Source organism: Pelodiscus sinensis, chromosome 1 (assembly GCF_052426305.1).
Source record: "Pelodiscus sinensis isolate ZL-2025 chromosome 1, ASM5242630v1, whole genome shotgun sequence".
NCBI classification, from domain to species: domain Eukaryota; kingdom Metazoa; phylum Chordata; order Testudines; family Trionychidae; genus Pelodiscus; species Pelodiscus sinensis.
The window spans coordinates 69,691,335-69,715,960 of NC_143052.1; the positions used below are offsets into that span (position 1 = coordinate 69,691,335).

The 24,626-nt window shown below is 43.6% G+C and overlaps 1 protein-coding gene across 1 annotated transcript; it reads left to right on the forward strand.

Moving 5' to 3' along the window:
- Window positions 1-5,356: 5,356 nt before the first annotated feature.
- LOC102454541 (glioma pathogenesis-related protein 1-like) lies at window positions 5,357-22,134 on the forward strand. The gene is made up of 6 exons (XM_025183860.3): window positions 5,357-5,686; window positions 9,004-9,249; window positions 9,876-9,988; window positions 12,668-12,750; window positions 15,092-15,118; window positions 15,203-22,134. Exons 1-6 carry the CDS (start codon window positions 5,516-5,518, stop codon window positions 15,520-15,522), a joined length of 960 nt encoding a protein of 319 aa, XP_025039645.3. The 5' UTR covers window positions 5,357-5,515; the 3' UTR covers window positions 15,523-22,134.
- The last annotated feature ends 2,492 nt before the right edge of the window (window positions 22,135-24,626 follow it).

Genomic DNA, 24,626 nt, shown 5'->3' on the forward strand with positions numbered 1-24,626 from the left:
TGCATAGATTAGTAGGCGAGAGGAGAAGTGCAGCCAGAACCTCAACAAGGCTGTGTCTAGACTACATGCCTCTGTCGTCAGAGGCATGTAGATTAGACACATAGACAAAGGCAAATGAAGCCGCGATTTAAATGATCATGGCTTCATTTAAATTTACATGGCTGCCGCGCTGAGCCGACAAACAGCTGATCAGCTGTTTGTCCGCTCAGCGCGCTAGTCTGGACGCTCCCCTGCCAACATCAAAGCCCTTTGTCGGCAGCCCCGTTATTCCTTGTGGGATGAGGTTTACCGGGGCTGCCGACAAAGGGCTTTGATGTCGGCAGGGGAGTGTCCAGACTAGCGCGCTGAGCGGACAAACAGCTGATCAGCTGTTTGTCGGCTCAGCGCGGCAGCCATGTAAATTTAAATGAAGCTGCGATCATTTAAATCGCGGCTTCATTTGCCTTTGCCTATGTGTCTAATCTACATGCCTCTGACGACAGAGGCATGTAGTCTAGACACAGCCCAAGAGATTCTGTAGGAGCCAAAAGAGGGGCTGTAACCTGGTGCACTTGAGGTAGAGGTGTGCCAAGGTCTCCCTCTTACCACAGAAGGGGCAGGTGTTGGGAATGGGGGTGAACCATGCCAAGTATACACCCGTACTCACAGCGCCATGGAGGGTTCTCCAGCTCATGTCCCCGGCAGGCAGTGGAACTAAGGTGGAATAGGGACTGGCCCACTGGGTCTCTCCATCCTCTATTGGTGGTAGGAGGTCCTGCCACTTGGTATCTGGGCAGGATACAAGTTTGGGGAAGTGGAGTATGTGAAGCATGAGTGGGTACAGATGGCTCTTTGGCATGGTTCAGAAGGGAACTGGCTGCAACATGTACAGTCAGCTCGGGTGACAAGGGGGAGTCGGTTGGGAAGGTACATGGGCCTGAGGGCCAATGGAGAGATCAGGAGGGCCAGGGGTGAGGAGTGGATGGGATACACCCTCTCACAGGACCTTGTCAAGATGAACCCAAGGAGTGAGCGGCAAAGCGTACTTCACCTCCTGAAGCATGCGCTGAGGAATAGGTACGTAGGGTGGAGAGCCCCATGCACTAGGTGAGAGCCAGAGGATCCACTCAGTCTCCCCGGGCATAGCCCAGGAGGTCTCTGATCCTGGTGACTTCTGCCAGGATCAACCTCTGGCACACTGAGGAGGATTCCACTGCCTGCACACAAAGATGGGAGTAATGTAGCAGGGGCTCCATGAGAAGGTCTGCCCCCTCGGTGGCTCCCAAGGACCTGGTCGCCGAAAACAGCTTCCAGGTCCAGAGGAGGTCCTGATAGAAGGCTGGCAGCTTGGAGAGATCACATGGAAGATCTCTCAAATTAAGGAGCTGCTGGTCATATCAGAGCCCTCAGAGGCTGCAAAGCAAAGCGTGTGCCAGTGTGCTGCACGCCGGACTACCTGCATCATATAGGAGCCTCTGCAGGGCCTGGAGGCAAGAGAAAATGGACCCATGTGTGCAAACATGTCAGGCCCTGCCCTCCCTCCTCCAGGGGAAGATGGAGGACCCCTGTGGAGACCCAATGGAGTCCTGGCCAAAAGAACCACAACATCAGCTGCTGGATCTGAGCTAGAAAACCCAGGGTCAGGACCAGGTTGTGGGCTGAACAGGCGTCTCAGGGATCTAGGAGTTGGATTGACTCTGTCACTGTATTTTATCCAAGAGACAAGGCATTAAAGATTCCTATATATTAACTTGAATTGCTACAAATGAGCATATGTATTGATGCAAGCATTTTAAATATTTTTTTCTTTTGCTATGTAAATTTTATAGTCAAGATTGGCCCAATATGTTTAATATTTACTGAAAGCTTGTTTAAACAACAAGCTTGTTTAAACAATAAATAAACACTTAGTTTGTAGCAAGACTACTGCACACTCAGGCTATGTCTAGACTGCACTGTTAAATCAGAAAAAGATATGCAAAATTTCCAGAAAAAAAGTGCTCTTTCAAGCCATCCCTTATTCCTCATAGAACGAGGTTTACGTGGATGGCCAAAGATCACATCCTTTCCTTTGAATTTTTTTTCAGGATTCTGAAAAATGTACCCTAAATGTTCATGAGGACCATGCTGGTACGCATTAGCAGTTCTGCAGTGCAATTTAATCTGCTCTGCTTTTAAATAGCAGTAGATTAAAGTCACTACACATTTTTTTGTGCACAGCAGCAAAGTCCACACAAATAATGTGCAGCAGGTTAGCATGGGGAAAATTTACACACCAGCTGTTCATGGTAAATTAAAGTCTTTGTGTAAACAAAGATTCTACTTATTTAAAGCCATTCTAGTCTGTATGGTAAAATACGTAACTTTTTACAAAATATGTATTATCTCACGAATCTTCATTAATGCAAAAGGGTTATTGATATTGTTTGATGGGGTGAGGAGGTTTAAGCACAAGGTCAAATCCTGTCATGTTTTCATACCTAGAGCTCAAGATGAAGTTAGTGGGACCTTCACAGATGTTCATTTTATGGAACAGTTGGCCCACAATACCTTTATATATTCCCTTGTAGTTCAGAAACATTATACTTGGCCTATAAAAGTATATTCAGAATTGTATTAATTCGTTGTATAGAATATTCCATAGTAAAAATGAATCTATTATAAAACCTTATTTTAAAACATTTATTGGACATAAATTATAAATAATTACAATTTACATATTTCAAAATTAAAACTACCAAAAGGGTTGTTAATTTTAATCTTGAGCCAAAATGTTCACAAATGGGTGCCTAAAGTTGTGCATGTAAAACCATAATTGTGTACCTAAATAAAAATTACTCAATATTCAAAGTTGCTCAACATCTGTTGTTCCCAGTGACTTCAGTAAGCTTCACATACTCACACATTTGAAAATGAGGTTACTTATTTAGGTGCTTTAAATATAACCTTAAAAGGCTAATTTTGTAAATCCTTAATCCCTAGCATGCAACAGTTTATATTTGTAATAAAACTGTTTTAAAGTTTTAAACTTCCTGTTTAATGTTATTGCATAATTCTAAGGCATCGCCCTTTTTTACAAGCAAAAAAGCAAATCAACAAATAACCATTAATATTCAAACATTACTCAACATAGGATTTCCTGGTTGTGGAAGTTAATACAATTATACCTTCTCAAACCTCCAGGGGGAACTCCATCTTCACTTACTTGCTCCCTGGAACAAAATCTGAGAATCTACTTATCTCATATGGTTTTTTTAAAACAAAATAAACTAGTCTGAGAGCAAAGGAGTGAGGGAGAATATCTGTGGTCTTCTAATGTGTACAGACATCCTCAGCATATATTGGCTATACTTCTACCAGTGTGGTTTGAGATCCATAAACCTTAAGGACTCAAAGCACAGCTTAAGAGAGTTTGAGATTTGCTACACATTTCTTGTAGAGCTCTAGTTACTAAGTCTTAAATGAAAACATGTGAATCAGAATTGCTTAACCAATAATGATTAGGAAACTACTTTATCATCAATTCCTACACAATGGGTAAATTTTCTGTATATAAGAAGCTCATTTTTCACACCTCAGATGCTGAGCCTGTAAGTGTTTAGTTATTTTCAACTAAATTGTTTCTTTGTTAGTGTAGATAAAGAATGAGATTAGAAGATGCCCATAGGCTTATCATAATGAGGATTGGGATATGATATGCTTTACATAATGGAGGAGTATCAGCTAACAAATGGAGACATAAGATTGTGACAATCATTCATGGTCAGTTCAAATTAGGGATGCTAGCATGTAACCATTTGAGTGATTAACTGATAAACCTGGGCTCATTGCACTTGCACCCCCATGCTGCCTTCCACAGAGACATGATGCCGCCCACTGAGCCAACTGCCTCTCGATTCTGCTACCTCTGTACACAGTCATCACACTTCCCCCATCAGGCTATGTCTACACAGCAGCGTAACTAACGTTATTCCAAAATAGCATAGTCTGTGTCTACACACAAGCAGTTATTTCAACATAATGTCAAAATAATTTCCAGCTAGCGGACTTCTTACTCCAATTCCTGTAACTCTCATGTTGCCAGAATTAAGGGAAGCCAGAAGAAGAGTGCTCTTTCTTGGACTTCCTGCTGCGTAGACAGCACCAACAGCTGAAATAAGCTATTTCGACTTAAGCTATGCAAGTGATGTAGCTCAAGTTGTGTAGCTTATTTTGGATTTAGCCCTGCTGCGTAGATGTGCCCTCAGTGACCACCTCCTTTCTTTGGAGTTTAGGACCTCTGGCAGTGTGTGCAGGAGACCCATTTTCAAGGTTGCAACCATCAGTGTGTCTCATCAGACAATTCTGCAGTAGTCTGGGTAGTTCACTTGGGGTTTCTCAGAACTCAGGGTCTCTGGTCTCCAGAAAAGCTCTTGCTACACATCAGCCTCAAGGAACTCAAGGTGGTTTGCTTGGCCTGCCAGGTGTTCCAGCTCCATGTGGTGGGCAAGTGCATGTCAGTTCTCACAGACAACAGAACACAGATGTTCTATATCAACAGGCAGAGTTGAGCAAGTTTCTCTCACCTGTGCCAGAAAACACTTCACTTATAGGAATTCTCCATAGTTTGTAAGGCTCCTCTTTCCTGGGGCTGCAGAATGAACTAACAGATCCTTCCAACCATCACATGTTGTCCATCCATCCAGATGATGTGAAAGGCATTTTCCAGAAGTTGGGGAGGACTCACCAGAGACATCTATTCAGGACAAAGAGCAACAAAAACTGTTTCCAGTTCTGCTTCTTTCTGAATCACAGCCGGAGTCACTCACAGATGCCTTTCTCATTGGATAGGCCATCTTTTCTACATGTGTGGAATATCGCCGAGCCTCATTTGCATACCTAGTGAGCTGCCATTTTTGCAGAAGAGGCTCTTGTGCCAGAAGGAGCTGTCTACACTGCCCCTTCTTGCACAAGAAAAACCCTCTTGCGCAATGCTGCTACGCTGATTATTTTCAGGAATAATGGCATTGCGTAAGAAAGGGCAGTGTAGACAGTTCCTTCTGGCTCAAGAGCCTCTTCTGCAAAAGTGGCAGCTCATTAGGTATGCAAATGAGGCGTGGCAATATTCCACACTTAGCCTCATGTGCCTATTTCTCGCGGAAGAAGCCATGAGTGTAGACATAGCCCTGGAGGAGAGGTAGACCTCATTGATTTTCAGAGGTTAGCAGATGTAGGAATCCTATCCATGTTTCCTCATGTGTTAAAGATGTGATGTGAGCTCTTGTAGGAGGGAATTTAACTATGGTCTCATAAATGTAAGGCATCCTCTAAAGTACGTTACTTCATTTTTTAAAAAGTTAAGCAACACCTATATGCTGAAACTGCTGAAGCAATTCACTTCCTGTCCCTATCATACCTTCAAATAGCAACAGGATTTCATCTTATGAAACTGACAAGAGAGACCTCAGAGTGAAACTGCATCCCCAGATAAACAGCACCATACGCGACTAAGAGATTCTTCCAAAATTTTGAGAGAGATCAAAAACAGTTGAGAATCATGAAAGTCAGACTGTGCCTTGCTGTTCAGTTATTTCTAGATCTTTTCAGTTCCTGTTATTCTTACACTTTGCCTGGTATAGAAGATACACAGTTTATCCAGGACTGTGTGAATGCTCATAACAACTTTCGGTCCCAGGTGAATCCACCAGCCAGCAACATGCTTCACATGGTAAGGAAATCTTCACTATTTTAATTGGATTCAGGGCCTGATTAATGCAGGGGCTGTAGGGACTGCAGGCCAGTGCTCCAGGCTAATGGAGACTGCAAAAAGATCTCTAGGCCACCAAAAGTCCAGATGCTTTTGAGGGTTCCCCTTAGCTCGGGGGCCTGGGCTGCTTCTCCTAATGTCCATATGATGCTGCATTAATCCACTGGGCTGACAAGGGCATGGGAGGCAGCAGCATGCAGCAATAGGGAGGGGGGGTTGAAGGGAAAGCTCAGTCCATGCACTGCTCTGCCCTCACCTGCAGATGCCACTCCCACAGCTCCCACTGGCTGTGAATCATGGAAACTAGAGCTGCAGGAGTGGTTCCTGCAGGTTAGGGCAGCTCCCGGAGCCACCAAATTGGAGATGCCAGAGGTAAGCACCCCACATTCCAACTCAGCCCCCTCCATCACCCAAACTTAGGGTTGCCAGGTGTCTGGTTTTGAAACAGACAGTCCAGTATTTGAACTTTCTGTTCAGGAAACAAATTGGGAAAATATAAATGTCAGGTATTTTCTAAATAAGGTGTAATATAGATTGTGATGTAATGTCAAGGGTGTCCCATATTTTTGTTGAAACCATCTGGTAATCCTACCCAAACTCCTGCCTTGAGCCCCATTCTGCACCCTAACTTCCTCCCAGACACTCCCCCCCCTGCTGTCCTGAGCCTGTTTACACTCCAAGCCCCTTGGCCCCAGCCTGGATCCCCCCCCCTTTCACCCCAAACCCTTCATCCCCAGCCCAATCCAACAGCTGTGCCCCTCCCACCCCCACTACACACCAACCCTCTGGCCCAGCCTGGAGACTTCTTCCACACTCTGAGCCCCTCCCCACATCCCATATCCTATGTGAAGCCCTGAGCCTTCTCCCCACACACACATAACCATTTTGTTTTAAAATTGGGAAAAAAAACTTGTATATTGGGGCCCCACTAAAGTGAATTGCCCTAGACCTGATCCAGAGCTAATCCAGGCCTGATTGGATTGTACTTTTGAATTAACACATTAGCCTTGTACTTTTCTCTCTAGTTCTGTGAATATTTTAACTACTCCAGTTGTTAGTACATCATAGTAAATACAAAAGAACAAAGCAATTAATGATTACAACTGGGTAAAGACTTATTCCATCTTTCCATTTGGAAGGGTGGATTGACAATTTGTAGTGCTGCCTGAGTCGGAGCAACGCACTGCTGTGCTGCTTCAGGAGAAAGGTAGGCACCAAATAGATTCTGAGTGCCATTATAATACAGGCACAATTTACTTTCCCTCCTGTCCTTCCTCTGGTATGCTGGACAGCATAGTAAAGGATCAAAATGAAGATTTTTCCCATTTTTTGCTTCTGCCCAACCAGTCCTCTTCCTCATGACAGAAGCAATTGTCCCATCATAGCAATGCCCACAGTCTGAAGAGAGGACAGCTTGTGCAGGAAAGTAAAGGGTATGACCTCTACTCTCTGTGCAGGTGGACAGCTGAACTCAGGACTGAGCCCTCAATGTTTAAAGGTTCCTTAAACAAGTTCAGTTATGGAGGGCAGAGTTTGCAATGTGTTGCATTTTCAATTCCTCTCATTCAAAAGGTCATAGTTTGACAGCTCTGCATGAAGTTTGTAACTACTCAAAAACAGCAGAGATTGCCAGCACCTTAAAGCAGGCAGAAATGGCCTCTTACAACCAGCCCCTCCACAGAGGGCCTTTTTAACCATTGAAAAGCTGGCACAGGGGCTCTGTAATAGTCTAGCACCTTCTGTCAGGAAATGGATCCAGGTGTGTCAAGGATGCAGTCAGACAGCACTATGGTATAGTTTCTCAGCTTCACCAGGCTCACATCAGCCTTATCTTGCCAAGGTGTGGTGAACATTAGAATATTAAGTCTCGTCTGCACAGCACTAGAACTGGTACTAGTTAACAACTACTGGAGCCCCATCAGAGATTAGGTAATGCATTGTATGTTCACAGCCTAAACTGTCTACTGTGGAGTAAGTAATAGAACCTATGCCAAGTCTGGTGTGAACCAAGTAACCAGAAGCATGTGTTGCTCAGCTCTGGATTTACCATATATCCCATGCACATCTAAGATGATGTGACTGCAGTATTTCATTCATTAGTCCAGCTTCTCTGCTTTGTGGTACAAAGACGACCTAAAACCAAAGGAGCTGAGCCCACCTCGGATAATCGCTTCTTCTGTGCAGATGTTCCTGAGATAGAGTGGATATATTGCCACTATAGATGGTGTGGTTGGGAGAAGGCTGTTAGTAGCAACATTTGAGCTGAAAAGCTGAGATCTATAAATACAGCTACTATTAAACTAGCTACTGGTTCAATACTAGATTGCTCAGTAGGTTACTAATCAAATCAGAGAAATGGCCAAGATTAGTTTGACCATTGTTAATAGACCTTTGTCTATCAGGAAAAAAAAACCATTTGTGTGTAGTTTTTCACCCCAGAGAAACTTTAATATATTAGTTTAGGGTACAAACTCAGGCCAGCCAAAAGGGACAATATTAGCGGGCACATTCTTACTTGGAAGCCACACAAGCCATGACCTAACATCAAAGGAATTTCCATGCACAAACTGCAGGCAAAACATGAGTGTGACGGTGGCCTTCAGACGTGCTGCCTAAGGACTGAGTGCACACCAATGTAAAATGTGCATTTCTTGCCCTTTTCTTTGTTTAAATAATGTTTATGGCCCAGAATGCAAGTGCTGTCTCTGCAGCCATGCAAGGTTGAGCAAGAAAGGTTTCACCCACCTGTGTGAGTGTGCATGGCCCATTAATAATAGCAATCCCTGCACTCTGGGGAATTAAGGAGGGCAGAGACAGGTAGGTATGGCTACAGCACCACTACTACCAGCACTGATCAGCAGAGCAGAGTCTATGTCAGTCGAATGACTGATGAAAAACATGCATGCCTGTGCAGAGAAAGTAGAATGTTTGCAGAGCTCATCTTGGACTAACTGGCATCATCCTAGGTCTTAGTGGCTCAATGCCATGATCCAGTCTTACATATTTAATGGACTGCATCTCAGAGATGAGTGCACAAATATTAAATAGCTTACAATACATAAAGGGAAGGAGGAAAAGAGTGGATTTTGTAGATAAAGTGAACAAATGATAGGATTTTAGGAAAGACTGGATGTAGGGCAGGAAGACAAGCAGAGAAGAGTCCAAGATTACATGTCTTGGAGGCAGGAAGGATTAAGAGAAAAGTTTCTGTTAAACAAGTTTGAGTTTGTATAAGTAATTGCATTTTAAGTAATTTTCATGTCTTTTTCATCCTACAGACCTGGGACTCTGCTTTAGCTAAGACTGCCAAAGCCTGGGCAAAGCGGTGCATCTTTGATCATAATGTCTATCTTAAAATACCTGGAAAAGTACACCCTGATTTTACTCCAGTTGGAGAAAACATTTGGACTGGCTCTCTCTCTCTCTTTTCTGTGAATGCAGCTCTCAAGAGTTGGTATGATGAAGTCACAAACTACAATTTTGAGACTCGCAATTGTATTGGAAAATGTGGCCATTACACTCAGGTGATTCTTGGTTTTCTATCTTGATTTCAAACCATTAGTGGTCTTTGTAAAGAACAAGGCAGACATGCATTTTGCCCTTCCACATGTTCTAAGTTGTAATCTAAGTCACTTACAAAATTTACAAGTGTGGGTTAGGAGAACTTTGTGCTAAAAGAAAAAGGGACAAAGGAGGGTGCTGTGCAGCAAGAGACTTATTGGCCTTGGTTTGGAGACATAGCACCCACATGCAGATATTCCTGGGCCTTTGGGAGAGAACCATGAGATGTCTGCTTCTGGCATTGAACCTGCCACAAAGGGAGAAGGAGGCATGCCCTGACAGTCTGATCTGGGGAGAACTTAGTGAGAGGATATTTAGATTTTTCTCCCCTGTCCTCGCAAGCCCTGAGAATTTTTCTGCAGAAGGGGGAGGATCTGAGCCTAAGAAAGAGAATGTCTGATTCCAACATTACACAATCACAAGTCAAATAATAAATACAACAATTGTTCATCTAAATGGCTCCCTGGACTGTTGCAAAACACACTCAAGATACACACCCCTCAATTGGATTTTTCTTGTTGAACATCGTAAGTGCAGCAGGCTTTGTGTAGTCCTGGAAATGTGTGATGTACTTTGGTTTTCTTTTCAGGTTGTTTGGGCTACCAGTTACAAAGTTGGCTGTGCAGTTCACCTCTGTCCTAGTGTTACAGGTTTCAAAGGACTCACCAATGGAGCACATTTTGTTTGCAACTACGGACCAGCGTAAGTTAGTTGATATCATTTTAAAGATCCCAAAGCAGTTCCACTCTGACTGATCCACCCAGAGAGCTGTGCCCAAGCGAAACAGTTGCAATGAACCTTTGCTAAGAAGGCATGGGGAAAGGATACCTTGCCCATTGTCTCCCCTCCCCCCACAGTCTGCACAATCGCCCTTTCAAAAAATCTGACGAAGTTATGCAGATAAACAATTAAAAACTGCCCTTCAGAGGAGGAGGAATAAAGCAGTTTGAAATGCAAATTGCCAATTAGAGTTTCATTTTGTCACTCTCCATGAAGAAGTTGAGAGGCAAACAGTGTACTCATTTTAGTACAAGTTGACAAATTGCAAACTAGCCAGTGTTGCTGTTTTTCTGACATGGGTAAGCTTGACTATTTTCTAATAAAAACATACTACCTGATCACACATATGCAAGGCATGAAATGAATCTTTTATATAATCAGATCCTCCAGCCAAAAAGTAGCCACATAACTTCCTGTTCCTATTCTGCATTTCCAGTTTGAATTGTAACTCAAAATCAGTCAAAACTGGGGGAAAGAGAGCAGCTTTCCCTCATAGTAACACTGCAATTCTGCTACAGTTTCAAACCCATTGACAGAGATAGGTGGCGGGGAAGCGGGGGACTGCACCAGGGCCCAGCGATTCAAAGGGGCCTAGGGCTCCCAAGTGGAACTCTGGGACTTTTAAATCTCTGCTGAAGAATTGTGTGGTGCTCCAGAGACCAACACAGTGTGCTCTGGACAGTGCTGGGGTGATGTGCAGTCTGGGCAGTGCTGAGGGGCCCCTGCCCAGCCCCGCCCCTTCTGCCTGAGGCCTACTCCTTCCAAGACCCTGGAAACAGCACCCCATGCCACCACCACAGTTCAGGAGCCTGGCAAGTCTGTCAACTTGCCTGTACTGCCCCCACTCAGACTTGGCAGCTATTGAAAAGTCCAACTCCAGAAATAAGATCCTTTCCATTAAAGAAATATCCTCAAGTTAGTCTTACAGAACTGTGGTATAAATTCTTTAAATAAAACAGGTTATAGTAATGCAGAACCAGATTCCCATACCCTGAAGAACACATTCATTTAAATAGGATGAGTCACATGAGTAGCCACTCCCTAATGTGAGAGGTTCATAGTCTGCACCAGAGAAACATCTAAAACAAATGATTTTATTTAAAAAAAAAAACATATTTCTGGGTTAAGGGCTTTTTTACCCCAAAGTACTCTTATGTGACTATAACACTTCTTCTTCTGGGAGAATTCTGTAACAAAAATTAAAAATTCTTAAATTCTGCATATTTTATTTGTTAAAATAACAGAGTATAATCATGCTGGTTTCAATTATTTTGGTAATTTATTTAAACTACAATATACAATGGATGCATAATCGGAAGGGAGAGCATTGAAGGAAATCTCTAACCCCCATGTCTAATGTAGCTACTATTGATCGGTTACTTCTAGCTATTAGTCCGCAAATATATGCAATCATATTCTCAGTGTTACATCACAAGTAATTGAAGAATAAGTGAGGGCTGGGGACTCAAACTCACAATTTATGCTGGCTACTGACCATCTCCAGAAAGGTCAGTAGCAAACTGTTGCTGAAGCACATTATGATAGGAAATATTTTCAGTGCAAAAATTTAGACCAGGTCTAATCACTAGAGCAACATAAGCATTTATAACGGGGCTACTCAACTTTGGAAGCCCCGGGGGCCACAATGATACTCACGGCACATGGCAAGGGCCACGACTTAAGTGTGGTTGCATATATTTGCAAATATATATGCAAATAACTTCTTTCACAAAATGCCCTGGTGCTCCCGGCACCTCCTCGGGGGGTTAGAAACGCTGACACCCTATGCCCATCTGTTCCAGCCAGCCCATCCACTTACATCTTTCAGTGCTCATTCCACCTGGGAGACACCTCGCTGTTGTGGAACATGTTCCTAGTGGAGGCCATTTTCAAAGGATCCCACCCGCGGGCCACGTATTGAGCCCTGCGTAAACCCAAATCACACTACATACTTCAAACAAACAGGCCACGGGCCATGTGTGGCCCGTGGGCTGCATGTCAAGTAGCCCTGGTTCATAAGGTCATATTGTCCTATACAAAAAGACTCCTTTGCACCACACTGGAAATATAAAGAAGCCTTAAAATTTTTACACCTGTTTTATACTCTTGAGAAAACAAGGACAAAAACAATGGGAAAAATTCACTAAGGAGGCTATTACATTCTGTTCTGCATGAGGGGACAGAGCCTGCAACACATCTACCTCCTCAGAAATATCCTATAGCCCAGCCCTACCACATTAAGCATGCTCCAATAATGAGTGAGAAGGACAATGTGTGTGTGTGTGTGTGTGTGTGTCTCTCTCTTTCACACACTCACATATGGATGACTTCCTAGCCTCCCCACCTCTGTGGTGATTTTCATCTCTACCAGCTGTTCTGGGTGCCCAAACTGACCTGCTTCCACTGCTGGGAAGGGATGAATGACTGCTTTTGCAGTTTCACTTTGCTTCCCCATCAGAAGTCACTTTTCTGCAGGGAAGCAAAGAAATCTTGTGGGGGCCATGAATTCTGTGCACATGCAGCAATGATGCAGAATTCACCCAGGATGTGCATATTTAAATTTTCCTCTCAAAGGATTAAATGATTTTTTCTGCTTTGCAGTGGGAATTATCCAATGCAGCCTTATAAAACAGGAGCAGCGTGTAGTGACTGCAATGGCGAAAAGTGTGTGACCACGCTCTGTGGTAAGTGCAAGGGAATCTGCTAAGGGTGTTCTATGGAAAGCAAAGATGAGTAATTGGCAGGGGAAATGTGGCAGATATTCAGGCTGCACAAGGCTAAATAAGCTATTAACATTATTAAGTCAGCTGGAGTACTTTTCCTAGAATTTTTACATCTGAATTCAGAACTGACATGGAGCAGAAAAGCCAACAATGAAGAACATCTATAATTTCCAAAAAATAGAAAAAAGTGGTCTGCTAGAGAGACCCTTACTGCTATGTAGCATCCCACTGAAGTCAGGAACCATCGTTAACATCTGTAGTATTTTCACTAAGTGCAGAGACACTTAAAGGACAAACTCCAATACAGAAAATAAAAATAGATATCTTCAGAATGAATATCCCAACTAACTAGGCTCACAGGTGCTCCAACCAAACAAATACCTAAAACTTTACATTTTTTGTTTCCTGACTGTGAAGTTCTGCTGGCAAGTTTTGCAGCCCATGGCATCTGATGTCACAGACTCATGCACCAAAGGATTACCAGAAACATTGTCACTGAGAGGGGGTGTCACTGAGAGGGGGGGTCAGGGCAGTGAGTCCCTTATGACCGGCTGAAGTTCTTTTAAATTGTGCTTGGTTCTGTTACAGCAACTGAAGGAGTCAGGTTAAAGCTTAAACAGTTACTATTTTATTGTTACAGAGTAAACTTAGTTGTTAAATGCTACTGCTGTGTTACAGATAACACAGCCACTACAAAGGACAGGACAGAAATTACACTAATAAGTTACTTACAGGTACCATGAAACCCTTTTGGTTCTCTGAGCTCTTATTAAATGCATGCAAAATAGACACATAGCAGGTATATTCTCACCCCTGCGTTCCAGACTTGGCGTGGCCAGCGTCTTTCTCTCAATCCCTCGGGAAGAAGTTGGGCGTCCCACAGACCTCGGGAGACAATCAATACCTGCCAGCAGGTATAGATGATTGGAGCTCAAATGGGGTGGGCTGCTGAACCTCTTTTATACTCCCTGGGTCATGTAGGCTTCTTCCTGGGCTCAAATGGCCAATTAGGAAAAATGGCTTTGAATGCCAAGTTTCCCACGAAGGGTGCAAAGCATAATTTACACCTGGGAAAATGCAGACAATGGGCACCTCTGGTATGTGATGGGCGAAGATTCCTCTCCTGGGACAGTGCAGGCGTGTCAATTACTGGTACTAGCCATCAGGGCGACGGGAGGCCCCGGGTCGTCAGCTAGCCCATTTACTGTCTGGTTTCTGTTTATGGTAGAGTCAGGGACAGGCAGCACACCTGCGTTCCCAGGGCATCAAAGGCTGACTGCCTTTCTCTTGCTCTCTGGGGGGGGGAACAAGATGGGGTTCATGGAAAAACAAGATGGGGTTTGTGTCTGGCTACAGGGGGGTAAAAAGAATTTTCAAATGTTTAAGGCTAGCTCCTGCAAATATATCCATCTGTGCTGTTCTGATCTGGCATGTGACTGATTTCCATGGGACTTAGCCATTAATGAATTTTCTTTCTGTATTATATGCTTTCCCCATCCAGCCCAGTGAGGAAGTTCACACAAATGTTTGTGCTAATTGCACTTTTAAAAACTCTTTGAAAACAATAAATCCCACTTTTTATATTTACAGTTTCCCTCATCTCTGTTATACCAACTTTATTTACTGTATCTACCTTTTTTAAAAAATCAATTGACAAAAAAAAAAAAATCAGTGCCAAATTTTTGCACTGTCAGCTGGGGATGCAGGTTTTGTTGACACAGGTCATTTTTTTGGTCATTTGGAAATCTACCTGAAGTGTGAGTTCAGTCAACAAGTTATACATCTAAATGGTATTTGCCACTTCTTGCTTTTCTCTTGTGCCTTTCACATTATGGGTCACTTTATATGATTTGCTGAATGAACTGGCTCAAGTACTTTGGCTTCAAGTAATTATGACTAAATTCTAACTCAACTAGTCTCTGTAGAAATCTGCAATTTTTTATCTTAATACTTTAAACACCCTTATAAAATAGAAGCAAATCCTGCCCAGGAAGGAAGAAAACACAAACCCTAGACTGTCATTCATAATAGCAGCAGCACCAATGGGCTATCCATTTTTCATTAATAAAATAAAGCTGAACACTGGAATAAATTGCTCAGGGAGGTTGTGGAATCTCCATCTCTGGAGATATTTAAGAGCAGGTTAGATAGATATCTATCAGGGATGGTAGACTGTACTTGGTCCTGCCATGAGGGCAGGGGACTGGACTCAATGACCTCTCAAGGTCCCTTCCAGTTCTAGTATTCTATGATTCTATGATTCAATGACAGCCATATTAACATTTTTCTCATCTCCCACCAGAAAATCCAGAACGTGAGAAATTAACAAGTATGTATCCCAGTCACACATTGTTAACTGAATTATGTAGTTTTCTATGTCACATGACTTGATAAATACATTTTTGTTTTCTAGGTTACTCCAGTTGGCATCCAGACTGGGACACACCCCCACAGCCAGGCCGCCCCGGTGCCCCACAGCCAGGCCGCCCCGGTGCCCCACAGCCAGGCCGCCCCAGTGCCCCACAGCCAGGCCGCCCCAGTGCCCCACAGCCAGGCCGCCCCAGTGCCCCACAGCCAGGCCGCCCCGGTGCCCCACAACTTAGCTCTCCACGCTCCTCGTGTGACCAATACTGTATTATTGTTTTAATAGTAAGGTTACTGTTTGTGTTACTGATTTTTGGTGCTGTCCTACTAGTTCAATGGCAGTATCCCCAAATATTTATATATGAGTAATCTATTTGCCTCCTATTGTCAGTGTACATAGGCATTAGTACCAGCCAATTTTCCCAGGATGCTCATGGTTGTTTGGGACAAGGAGCAGGAGAGAGTGTTAACTATTCAATCGAAACCATACATTGCACCACTGGCGTACCTGCACTGTGCACCACTGGCATAACTTATAGTATTCCATTCTTTTCCCTAAGAAGCACCTTAGAAGAGAAGGTCTGAAGGTGACATTTCACTGTAGCTGCCTTTGCCTAAGACTCACTATTGTCAAGTAGAAACAAAATACAGGACTATGTAGCACTTTAAAGACTGACAAGATGGTTTATTAGATGATGAGCTTTTGTGGGCCAGACCCACTTCCTCAGATCAAATAGGGGAAGAAAATTGTCACAACCATATATACCAAAGGATACAATTTAAAAAAATGAACACATATGAAAAGGACAAATCAAATTTCAGAACAGAAGGGGGATGTGGGGATGGGGAAGGTAAATGTCTGTGAGCTAATGGTATTAGAAGTGATAATTGGAGAAGCTATCTTTGTAATGGGTGAGATAGCTAGGGTCTTTGTTGAGTCCCCCGCGTAGAGTGTCGAATTTTAGCATGAATGACAGTTCAGAGTATTCCCTTTCAAGTGCAGATTTAAAAGGCTTCTGAAGCAGGATGTAGGTAATTAAGTCGTTGAGACAGTGTCCTTTCTGGTTAAAATGGCAAGAAGCTGTTTTTTCTTTGTGATCCTGTCTAATATCTGTTTTGTGGGCATTGATCCTTTGGCGAAGTGTCTGAGACGTTTGTCCAATGTACAAAGCAGACGGACACTTTTGGCACATGATAGCATAATTATATTTCTGGATGCGCAGGAATATGTGTTCTTGATCTTATAAGTCACTTGGTTAGGTCCAATAATGGTATCAGCAGAGTGAATATGTGGACAAAGATGGCAACGGGGTTTGTTGCCAGGGAAGGTACAAGGGTTGGTATTAGTGTGGTATGTCCTGTGGTTGTTGGTAAGAATCATCTTGAGGTTAGGTGGTTATCTATAGGAGACTATGGGTCTGTCTCCCAGACCCACAAAACAGATATTAGACAGGATCACAAAGAAAAAACAGTTTCTTGCCATTTCAACCAGAAAGGACACTGTCTCAACGACTTAATTACCTGCATCCTGCTTCAGAAGCCTTTTAAATCTGCACTTGAAAGGGAATCCTCTGAACTGTCATTCATGCTAAAATTCGACACTCTACGCAGGGGGCTCAACAAAGATTCTAGCTATCTTACCCATTACAAAGATAGCTTCCCCAATTATCACCTCTAATACCATTAGCTCACAGACATTTACTTCCCCCCGCACCCCGCATTTCCCTTCTGTTCTGAAATTTGATTTGTCCTTTTCATACGTGTTCTTTTTTTTTAATTGTATCCTTTGGTATATATGGTTGTGACTATTTTCTTCCCCTATTTGATCTGAGGAAGTGGGTCTGGCCCACAAAAGCTCATCATCTAATAAACCATCTTGTTAGTCTTTAAAGTGCTGCATAGTCCTGTATTTTGCTTCAGCTACACAAGACTAACATGGCTACATTTCTAAGACTATTGTCAAGTAATGATCTTCCATACACTTCATGAGACTCGCACTAAACAGCTTCCCTAAAGAAGTCAGCAAGGAGCCCCATTCCAGCAACAGCAGACTGTGTGTAATGTCCTATAGCTTATATAATCATCTAGTCTCCTATTTTGTCTTATATCTAGACATTATAAACACACACACACACATTTTTTGATGACCGAGTGACTCTGGGGAAATAGAATACTGAGCCTTTCTGCTTCACATCCAGAGCAAGTGAGTGAGAACTGAAAGTTTGTATCAATTAAATGACTGTTTGGTGGCCAAGGTAGAATGAATTTGTTAGGTCTCAGTCCAATTCCAGGAGGAAAAGTAGATTGAGGATCTACATGTATAATTATAACATACTAAGTGTGTGCCATACTCCCTTAACTATAACTCCAAAGATGCAGTTCAAAGTTTTCTTGGCTTCATCCTGAGATGGGTTATAGAATCATGAGAACTCCTTTCTTACTTTCTATTTCCTTTTCCTCTGTCATCAACCTGTTTTTCTCTACATAAGATTTTAATAAGTGTCTGTCCTACCTCTATGTCAGCACTGCCATAAGGCTCTTGTCTTGCTCACTTGGCAGCCTCTAGTCTACTCGGTCACTCTGGACCTAATGCTGCTTCAGCACAAGGGCATAAGTGACATTGCAGCAGAGGTAGATCAGAGAGAGGCCTTAAAAGATGGGCCTTAATACCAATGGGTTGGATTTGACATTAAAGTGGCAACTAGCTTGAATTAAAATACCCCCCTGCCCTTCGTGCTTCTAGTTGAGGGGGGAGGGTGGCACGGAAAAAGCAAAAGTATCTATTTAACACATAAACACTATGGCTATGTCTGCACTGGCAGCTTCTTGTACAAGAACAGCTCTTCTTGCGCAAAAACTTGCCAGGTATCTACACTGCAAGCGCGTTCTTGCACAAATAAATTTACAGTACAATGTCGGAAAACAGGGCTTCTTCTAGAAGAGTTATTCCTCTCCCCACGAGGAATAAGCCCTCTTGCACAAGAGCTCTTGCAAAAGAAGGCAGTGTAGACAGGCAACATGATTTTTTTGTGCAAGAAACCCCTATGGCTAAAATGGCCATCAGCGCTTTCTTGAGCAAGAGAGCGTTCACCCTGCCATAGATGCTCTTGCGCAAAAGCACATGCTAGTGTAGACGCGCTCTTGTGGAAGACATTTTGCACAAGAACTCTTCCGCAAAACAGTTCTTGCGCAAGAAGCTGCCAGTGTAGACATAGACACTTACATACCGAATGTGCTATATGTGATTTGACTTACCTAAAACGACCACACTGTAAGCCCAGTACTCTGATGTGATACCAGACTAAACTTAATTGTCTTATCACTCTGGCAGCAGCCCATACCCAAAATTTTTATAGAAAAATAGCCCATAATGCACCTGGCTCATCATGCAATGCTTTATCCCAGGAGAAAAATTCTTCCCCCTGCCCTCCCCCACAGACAATCAGAGGTTTGGCTATACTTCTCATGCTGAGTTGTAGAGAAAGTATTCTCGGGGATCATAAAATTAATGATAGTCAATATTGCCCTCCTTTGAAAATACAGATACACTTAAAGCATTGTTCAGTTAACTGTCTGCAGCAGGAAAATGCAGAGTTGGATATTACCCTGAATAAAAGAATATTTCTTTTTTGTGTCTGTAAATTGATATTTCCACAGTCAGAGAGTAAACCAAGGTCATGGTGATATTTTTTAAATCAAGAATGGTTGTTTTAGTAAAGGATATGTTCTGGGAATTATTTTGGGGCGTTCTATTGCCTGTGATATATGAAAGGTCCGGGTGGATAGTCACGATGATCTCTTCAGACATTGGACTCTATGAATGCATTTAAACTACTCAGGAATCAGACAGCTATAACACAGTTTAGTTACATTAGTATATATACTATATATTTGAGAAAGTTTGTCTGTGTATCCATTTGTTTGTTCAAGAACCCCTCCTAAATGGTAAGAGCTAGGACCACCAAATTTGGTGTGCAGATACCTCTTATCATAACTGAAAGCAAGGTATAGGTTGGTTGTGTCAGAAATGGTATTGCTTCTCATAAATCTCAGAATGACCAGAGAGGTGAAGGGGGCTGGCTAGAGGTGTCTTCCCATCCAGGACTGCCCCAACTCCAAGGCTCCCATCCCCATAGTGCACCTTTAGGTAAGGTGGGAGACTGAAGCTCCCTCTCTTCCTTCCTCCCCTTGATTTTTACGGGAGAATTGCTGGCTGTTCCGCTTCATCAGGGAGCGAGGAAAAAGTGAACAGCTTACTGCACTCCTCACTCTGGCTGAGGAGCACAGGTGACAGATTAACCTGGACCTGCCCCAGCCAGGGGTCATGCACCCCTCCCCCAGCTGTGCCCGGTGAAATGGTAGCTGTTATGGAGAGGTGCCCAGCTGATCCCAGGGTCCATGTTGCAAATCCTCTTCTAAGTGCCGCTCCGGTGCTTCAAAGGGGCTTTGCAACAGTGGAGCCAGGGATCAGCTGGAGTCTCTAGCTGATCCCCAGCTCCTCATGCGCTGCCCCTTTAAAGCGCTGTCAAAGTCAGACTCAGGACTCACAAATTTGTCAGACTACTCTGTTTATTAGCAAAGCCGCTCTGCTAATACACCCAGAAAATGTGAGCACCATACAAGACTCAGACCCCTTGATTTATACAGACAAAAGAAAGCAAAATTAACAAGATTACAAAAGGGGGCAAAACTCACGATTCCCATGAGATTAGTCACATATCTTCATTTCCATATCAAGCCTCAGCAAATTCCTGTCCATATCTCGCTGGTTATCTCAATTACTTTCTGTTTAACACCTAATGTTCCTTTTCCTGTTATCCCAGACACACCTGGCTCCACTCTGATCCATCCTGCATACCTACAAACAACATTAACATAATTTCTCTTTCCTGTTCAGGGACAAACAGTATTCCTTGAATTTATTCTATTATTACAGTATAATTAATCTTTCTCTTACAATATGATTCTTTCTACTTTCACAGCACCAAAATGGCACTTCACAGGGGCAGTGTAAGTGGAGCTGGGGATCAGCTGGAGTGCCTAGCTGATCCCTAGCTCCATGTTGTAAAGCCCCTTTAAAGCGTCGGCGTGGCACTTCAAAGGGGCAGCGCAGCATTATTGCCTGTGATTAACGCATTAAAAAAATTAATGCGTTAATCCTGTCCTGTGCTAATCACAGGTGTTAACACAGGTCAATTGACAGCCCTAATATATAGTATTTTCTTCTTTTCCCTGCCAGATATTTTGCCTCTTATAGCACCGTCTTCCTTGACAGGTAGTATCATTATCCTCAGAAGAGCTTCAGAGAAAGAGATAATTATTTTACTGAGGAGTATGTGAGAGTATATAACAATGGGGAAGCAGCCTTCATTGGCCTGCATGTTGGATATATATAACAGAGGTGAAAGTAAGAAGGTGCATCCTGGTGCACAGCTCTGGCAAGAGCTGGCTGAGCTCTGGCAAAAGTCTGAAGGGAGCTATTTAAAGAGCTGGCAATGACCCAACTTCCAGTAGGACAGTACCTGTAAGAAATTTTAAGTTACTTTCACCCCTGATATGTACAGATTTGAAAACTGTTGCACTGCTGTTAGTAAATAGCAAAACAGGAAGTTTAACTTTAGGGTGTGAGATAGATCACTGAAAGCCTGGCAATTCAAAATAGAAAGATGACTATGTCTACATTACAACGATCTATTGGAAAAGGTACGCAAATTGCGTACCTTTTTCCAATAGATTTTTCAGAAGAGGCTTTTCCGAAATTTGGCCCATCTACACGGTGCCAAATTTTGGAAAAACCTCCTCTTTTGGAAGAGCCCGTCTTCTTTGTGAGAGGAGGAAGACAGGGCTTCCAAAAGAGTGCATCTGCTCTTCCACAAAAAAAAGCTGAAGAGCAGACGTGTTCCCTGGACGTGGCAGAGTTTTTCTGGGATACCTCTGGTATCCCGGAAAAACTCCATAGTGTAGACATAGCCTACTTTCAACCTTGAGGAAAGAGGAATAGAGTGAGGTGGAGAAAGTGAGCTAAGAGGAAGAGTCTATCCTGGAGAGCAGACCTTAACATTTTTGGGGAAGACTTAAAGTTGGAATGAATTCACACCTCTTCTCCCACCATTTACACTTAATGTACCCTGTCCACTAATTAGCCTGTTCACACACCTGGATACAAAACAGCGAAGAGATTTGAAAATTATGTTTGTATACATAAGCCCCTTTTCAATGGTTAATTTGCCAGTTTAAGAAAAGTATATACAAAAAGGGACTCTTTACCTTAGAAACCGAAAAATAAACCCATTCATTTTTACAATACTTTGTTTTAGCAGCTGAAATTCTTCAAGTGTTCTCGTGTGTTCTACTTCTAGTGCACATGCTCCCAGTAGGCTGGAGATTGGAACATTTTAGCCAACCATGTCCACCAGACCATGACTATGCCCTTCCTACTCTTGCATCTCCCATCCAAGGGCATAAAGGGGGCAAAGCAACTAGCCAACCCTCAGTTCCATCTTACACCTGGCTGTGAAATGGAGCCAGTTAGCAATACCCATGTTCTAGCACTTGCAGTTCTTACCATGTAGGGTTTTTTAAAATTAGTTGATAGTCTTGTGTAAATTCAGTTTGAATTAAGGTGAACGTTTTTCCTTCATTCCTTCACCCAGTACCAGGAGTTAGCTCCACATGGGGCCGGAAGTCTCCCAGGCATAAGTATTGTTCATTGTCTGAGGTGGTTACTCCTCAACAAGGAACGTTCAACTTGTCTATATTCCTGGGATAGGGGCATGATAAGGACAAATGAAATTCTTGTAGAGAATTTACTGAAAGAACTAGCATCCATGGATATAACAAATTAAAATATTATCTCCTGAACAAATAAATGAGGCCTGCCTCAGAACCTGGAAGGAGGCAGGATCCAGCTAGTTCTCAGCACTTTTCAAATAAGTGCTCCCCAGCAGCTGCTTATACAGTCTCCAGGGTTGTTGCTGTGTCTAAAAATGATGCTCCTGCTACCTTGATGGGTGTTCCTTCATCTTGTTCTGGAGGGGTGGGGTGTGTGTGTGGGGGGGGGGAGGGGAATCCCTGCATTGGTGTTTCAGGCTGGAACTCTATGGCTATGTCTACACTGGCGTGATCTTGCGCAAAACACTTTAGCACAAGAGTTCTTGCGTTAAAGTAGTTGTGCAAGAGAGCGTCTACACTGGCATGTACTTTTGCGCAAGAGATGTGATTTTGGGCAAGAGCATCCATGCCAGTGTAGGGTGTCAAGTATCAGAGGGGTAGCCGTGTTAGTCTGAATCTGCAAAAGCGGCATGCATCTGACGAAGTGGGTCTTTGTCCACGAAAGCTTATGCTCCTATACTTCAGTTAGTCTATAAGGGTATGTCTACACTACCCTGCTAGTTCGAACTAGCGGGGTAATGTATGCATACCGAACTTGCTAATGAAGCCCGGGATTTGAATTTCCCGGGCTTCATTAGCATAAAGCCGGCACCGCCATTTTTAAAAGCCGGCTAGTGCGAACCCCGTGCCGCGCGGCTACACGCGGCACGGGGTTCGCACTAGCCGGCTTTTAAAAATGGCGGCGCCGGCTTTATGCTAATGAAGCCCGGGAAATTCAAATCCCGGGCTTCATTAGCAAGTTCGGTATGCATACATTACCCCCCTAGTTCGAACTAGGGGGGTAGTGTAGACATACCCTAAGGTGCCACAGGACTCCTCGCCACTCATGCCAGTGTAGACGCTCTCTTGCGCAAGAAAGCTCTGATGGCCATTTTAACCATCGGGCTTTCTTGCGCAAGAAATTCATGTTGCCTGTCTACACTGGCCTCTTGCGCAAGAACAGTTGCGCAAAAGGGTTTATTCCTGAGTGGGAGCGTCAGAGTTCTGGTGCAAGAAGCCCTGATTTCATACATTAGAACATCAGTTTACTTGCCAGTGTAAACAGGCAGCAAGTTTTTGCGCAAGAGCGGCCGCTTTTGCGTGAGATTGCACCAGTGTAGACACAGCCTTCGTGATGCTCCTAAAAGAAAAAGGGATAAATCTCAACTTCTGTTAAAAAGGTAACGCAAAGCCAATATTGCACCCGTCTGGTGCTTGTGAGGACTTCGCAGCTAGAATGTTGGTCTTGGTGACATCCAGCCACTTTGGGATTGCTCCGAGGATTCCCAGAATTGTTAGGTAGTGCATCTATCCCATTACCAATGCTTTTGGCACATCTCACCTATATGCCACCAACTCCAATGCCAATGGGTTTGTCTTAACACCATAACTGCTGACAAGCTTAATGGCACGAGAGGATTTGACCATCTCTACTTTTCCTGAATCTTTTCTGATGGTTTCATCAGTCACAAATGTTTGTACCAAAGGCAGCCTCAGCACTGATCTGGAAGCCTTCTCTAGTACACTTCCTCCAAACTCCAATAACGACTGCTCCACCACAGCAGGAGGCAGAATGATTTTCCTCCTCAGCCTCTGCTAGAAATAATTTGAAAAGCAGTTAGCAATAGATGACAACTAACAGGAAAGTGGATCAGAAGCAGGAAGCCCACCCAAGAATCAGTGGGGCTACTAGATAATCAATGTGCTAACAACAAAAAATGGCTCTTGATCTGGTACCCACAGGGCTTCTTTTTTGGGGCAGGAAATGACATCTGTTGTGGTAAACCAGCATTTCACACCTGTTAATGCCCCTCTCCTAATTGGTGGAGTTTCCAGTTTCATAGCAAACCCTTTTATAGTTACAAAGCAAAACACATAAAATATGACAGGGTGGCCGGTCTCCATGGATAGTCTGCACTCTGCTTCCCCTGGACTGGAGATTTAAGCCCAACTCACCTACTTAAAGAGGACTGGATTACACTTGGACCTATGGATGGCTGCTAGTAGGCAGCTGGCAGAGAAAGAGTGAGGCAGGCTGAGCCTTGGGCAGGAAAGACCACCCTGGATTGGAGCTAGCTCCTATGGTGGGTCTCTAGAGCAAAGGGAGCAGTTAGGTGAAGTTAGGAAGCACCCAGGAGTTAAGTGCCAGAGACCCATGGGCAGGGTAACGTTAAAGCCTGGGGATAAAGTCTTGGTTTAAGACTGAGGTTTGTTTGTTTGTTTAACCTTTTTTTATAAAAGAACCCTCCTTAACCGGTACTGGACATAGAGCACATGCTTGGAACCAACAGAGCTGCAGCAGCCACCCCATGAAAATTATCTTATAACATGGGTCTGATACAGAGAGGCCAAATAACAGCTCTTGTCTAGTCTACAGCCAGCAGTGTTCCCTCTCAGCTGCTGGGCAGCACATCTTCACAACTGATTAATCAGCCCCGCCTAGTCAGAGGCTCAGAGCATGGAGTTGACTGACTGAGCAGGGCTGATTAATCACCTGTGAAGCTCTGCGGCCCTGCAGCTGAGACAGAACACTGGTCATTAGCTAAGAACTAACAAAATGTATAGCTGGAGGCCCAGTCAAGTCACCTGTTAATTTTGCTCGG

Coding starts and splice junctions, on each gene's coding strand:
- LOC102454541 (XM_025183860.3), top strand. CDS start 5,516: ATGAAAGTCAGACTGTGCCTTGCTGTTCAGTTATTTCTAGATCTTTTC. Junction 5,687..9,003: donor CCAGCAACATGCTTCACATG/GTAAGGAAATCT, acceptor TTCATCCTACAG/ACCTGGGACTCTGCTTTAGC. Junction 9,989..12,667: donor GTTTGCAACTACGGACCAGC/GTAAGTTAGTTG, acceptor TCTGCTTTGCAG/TGGGAATTATCCAATGCAGC.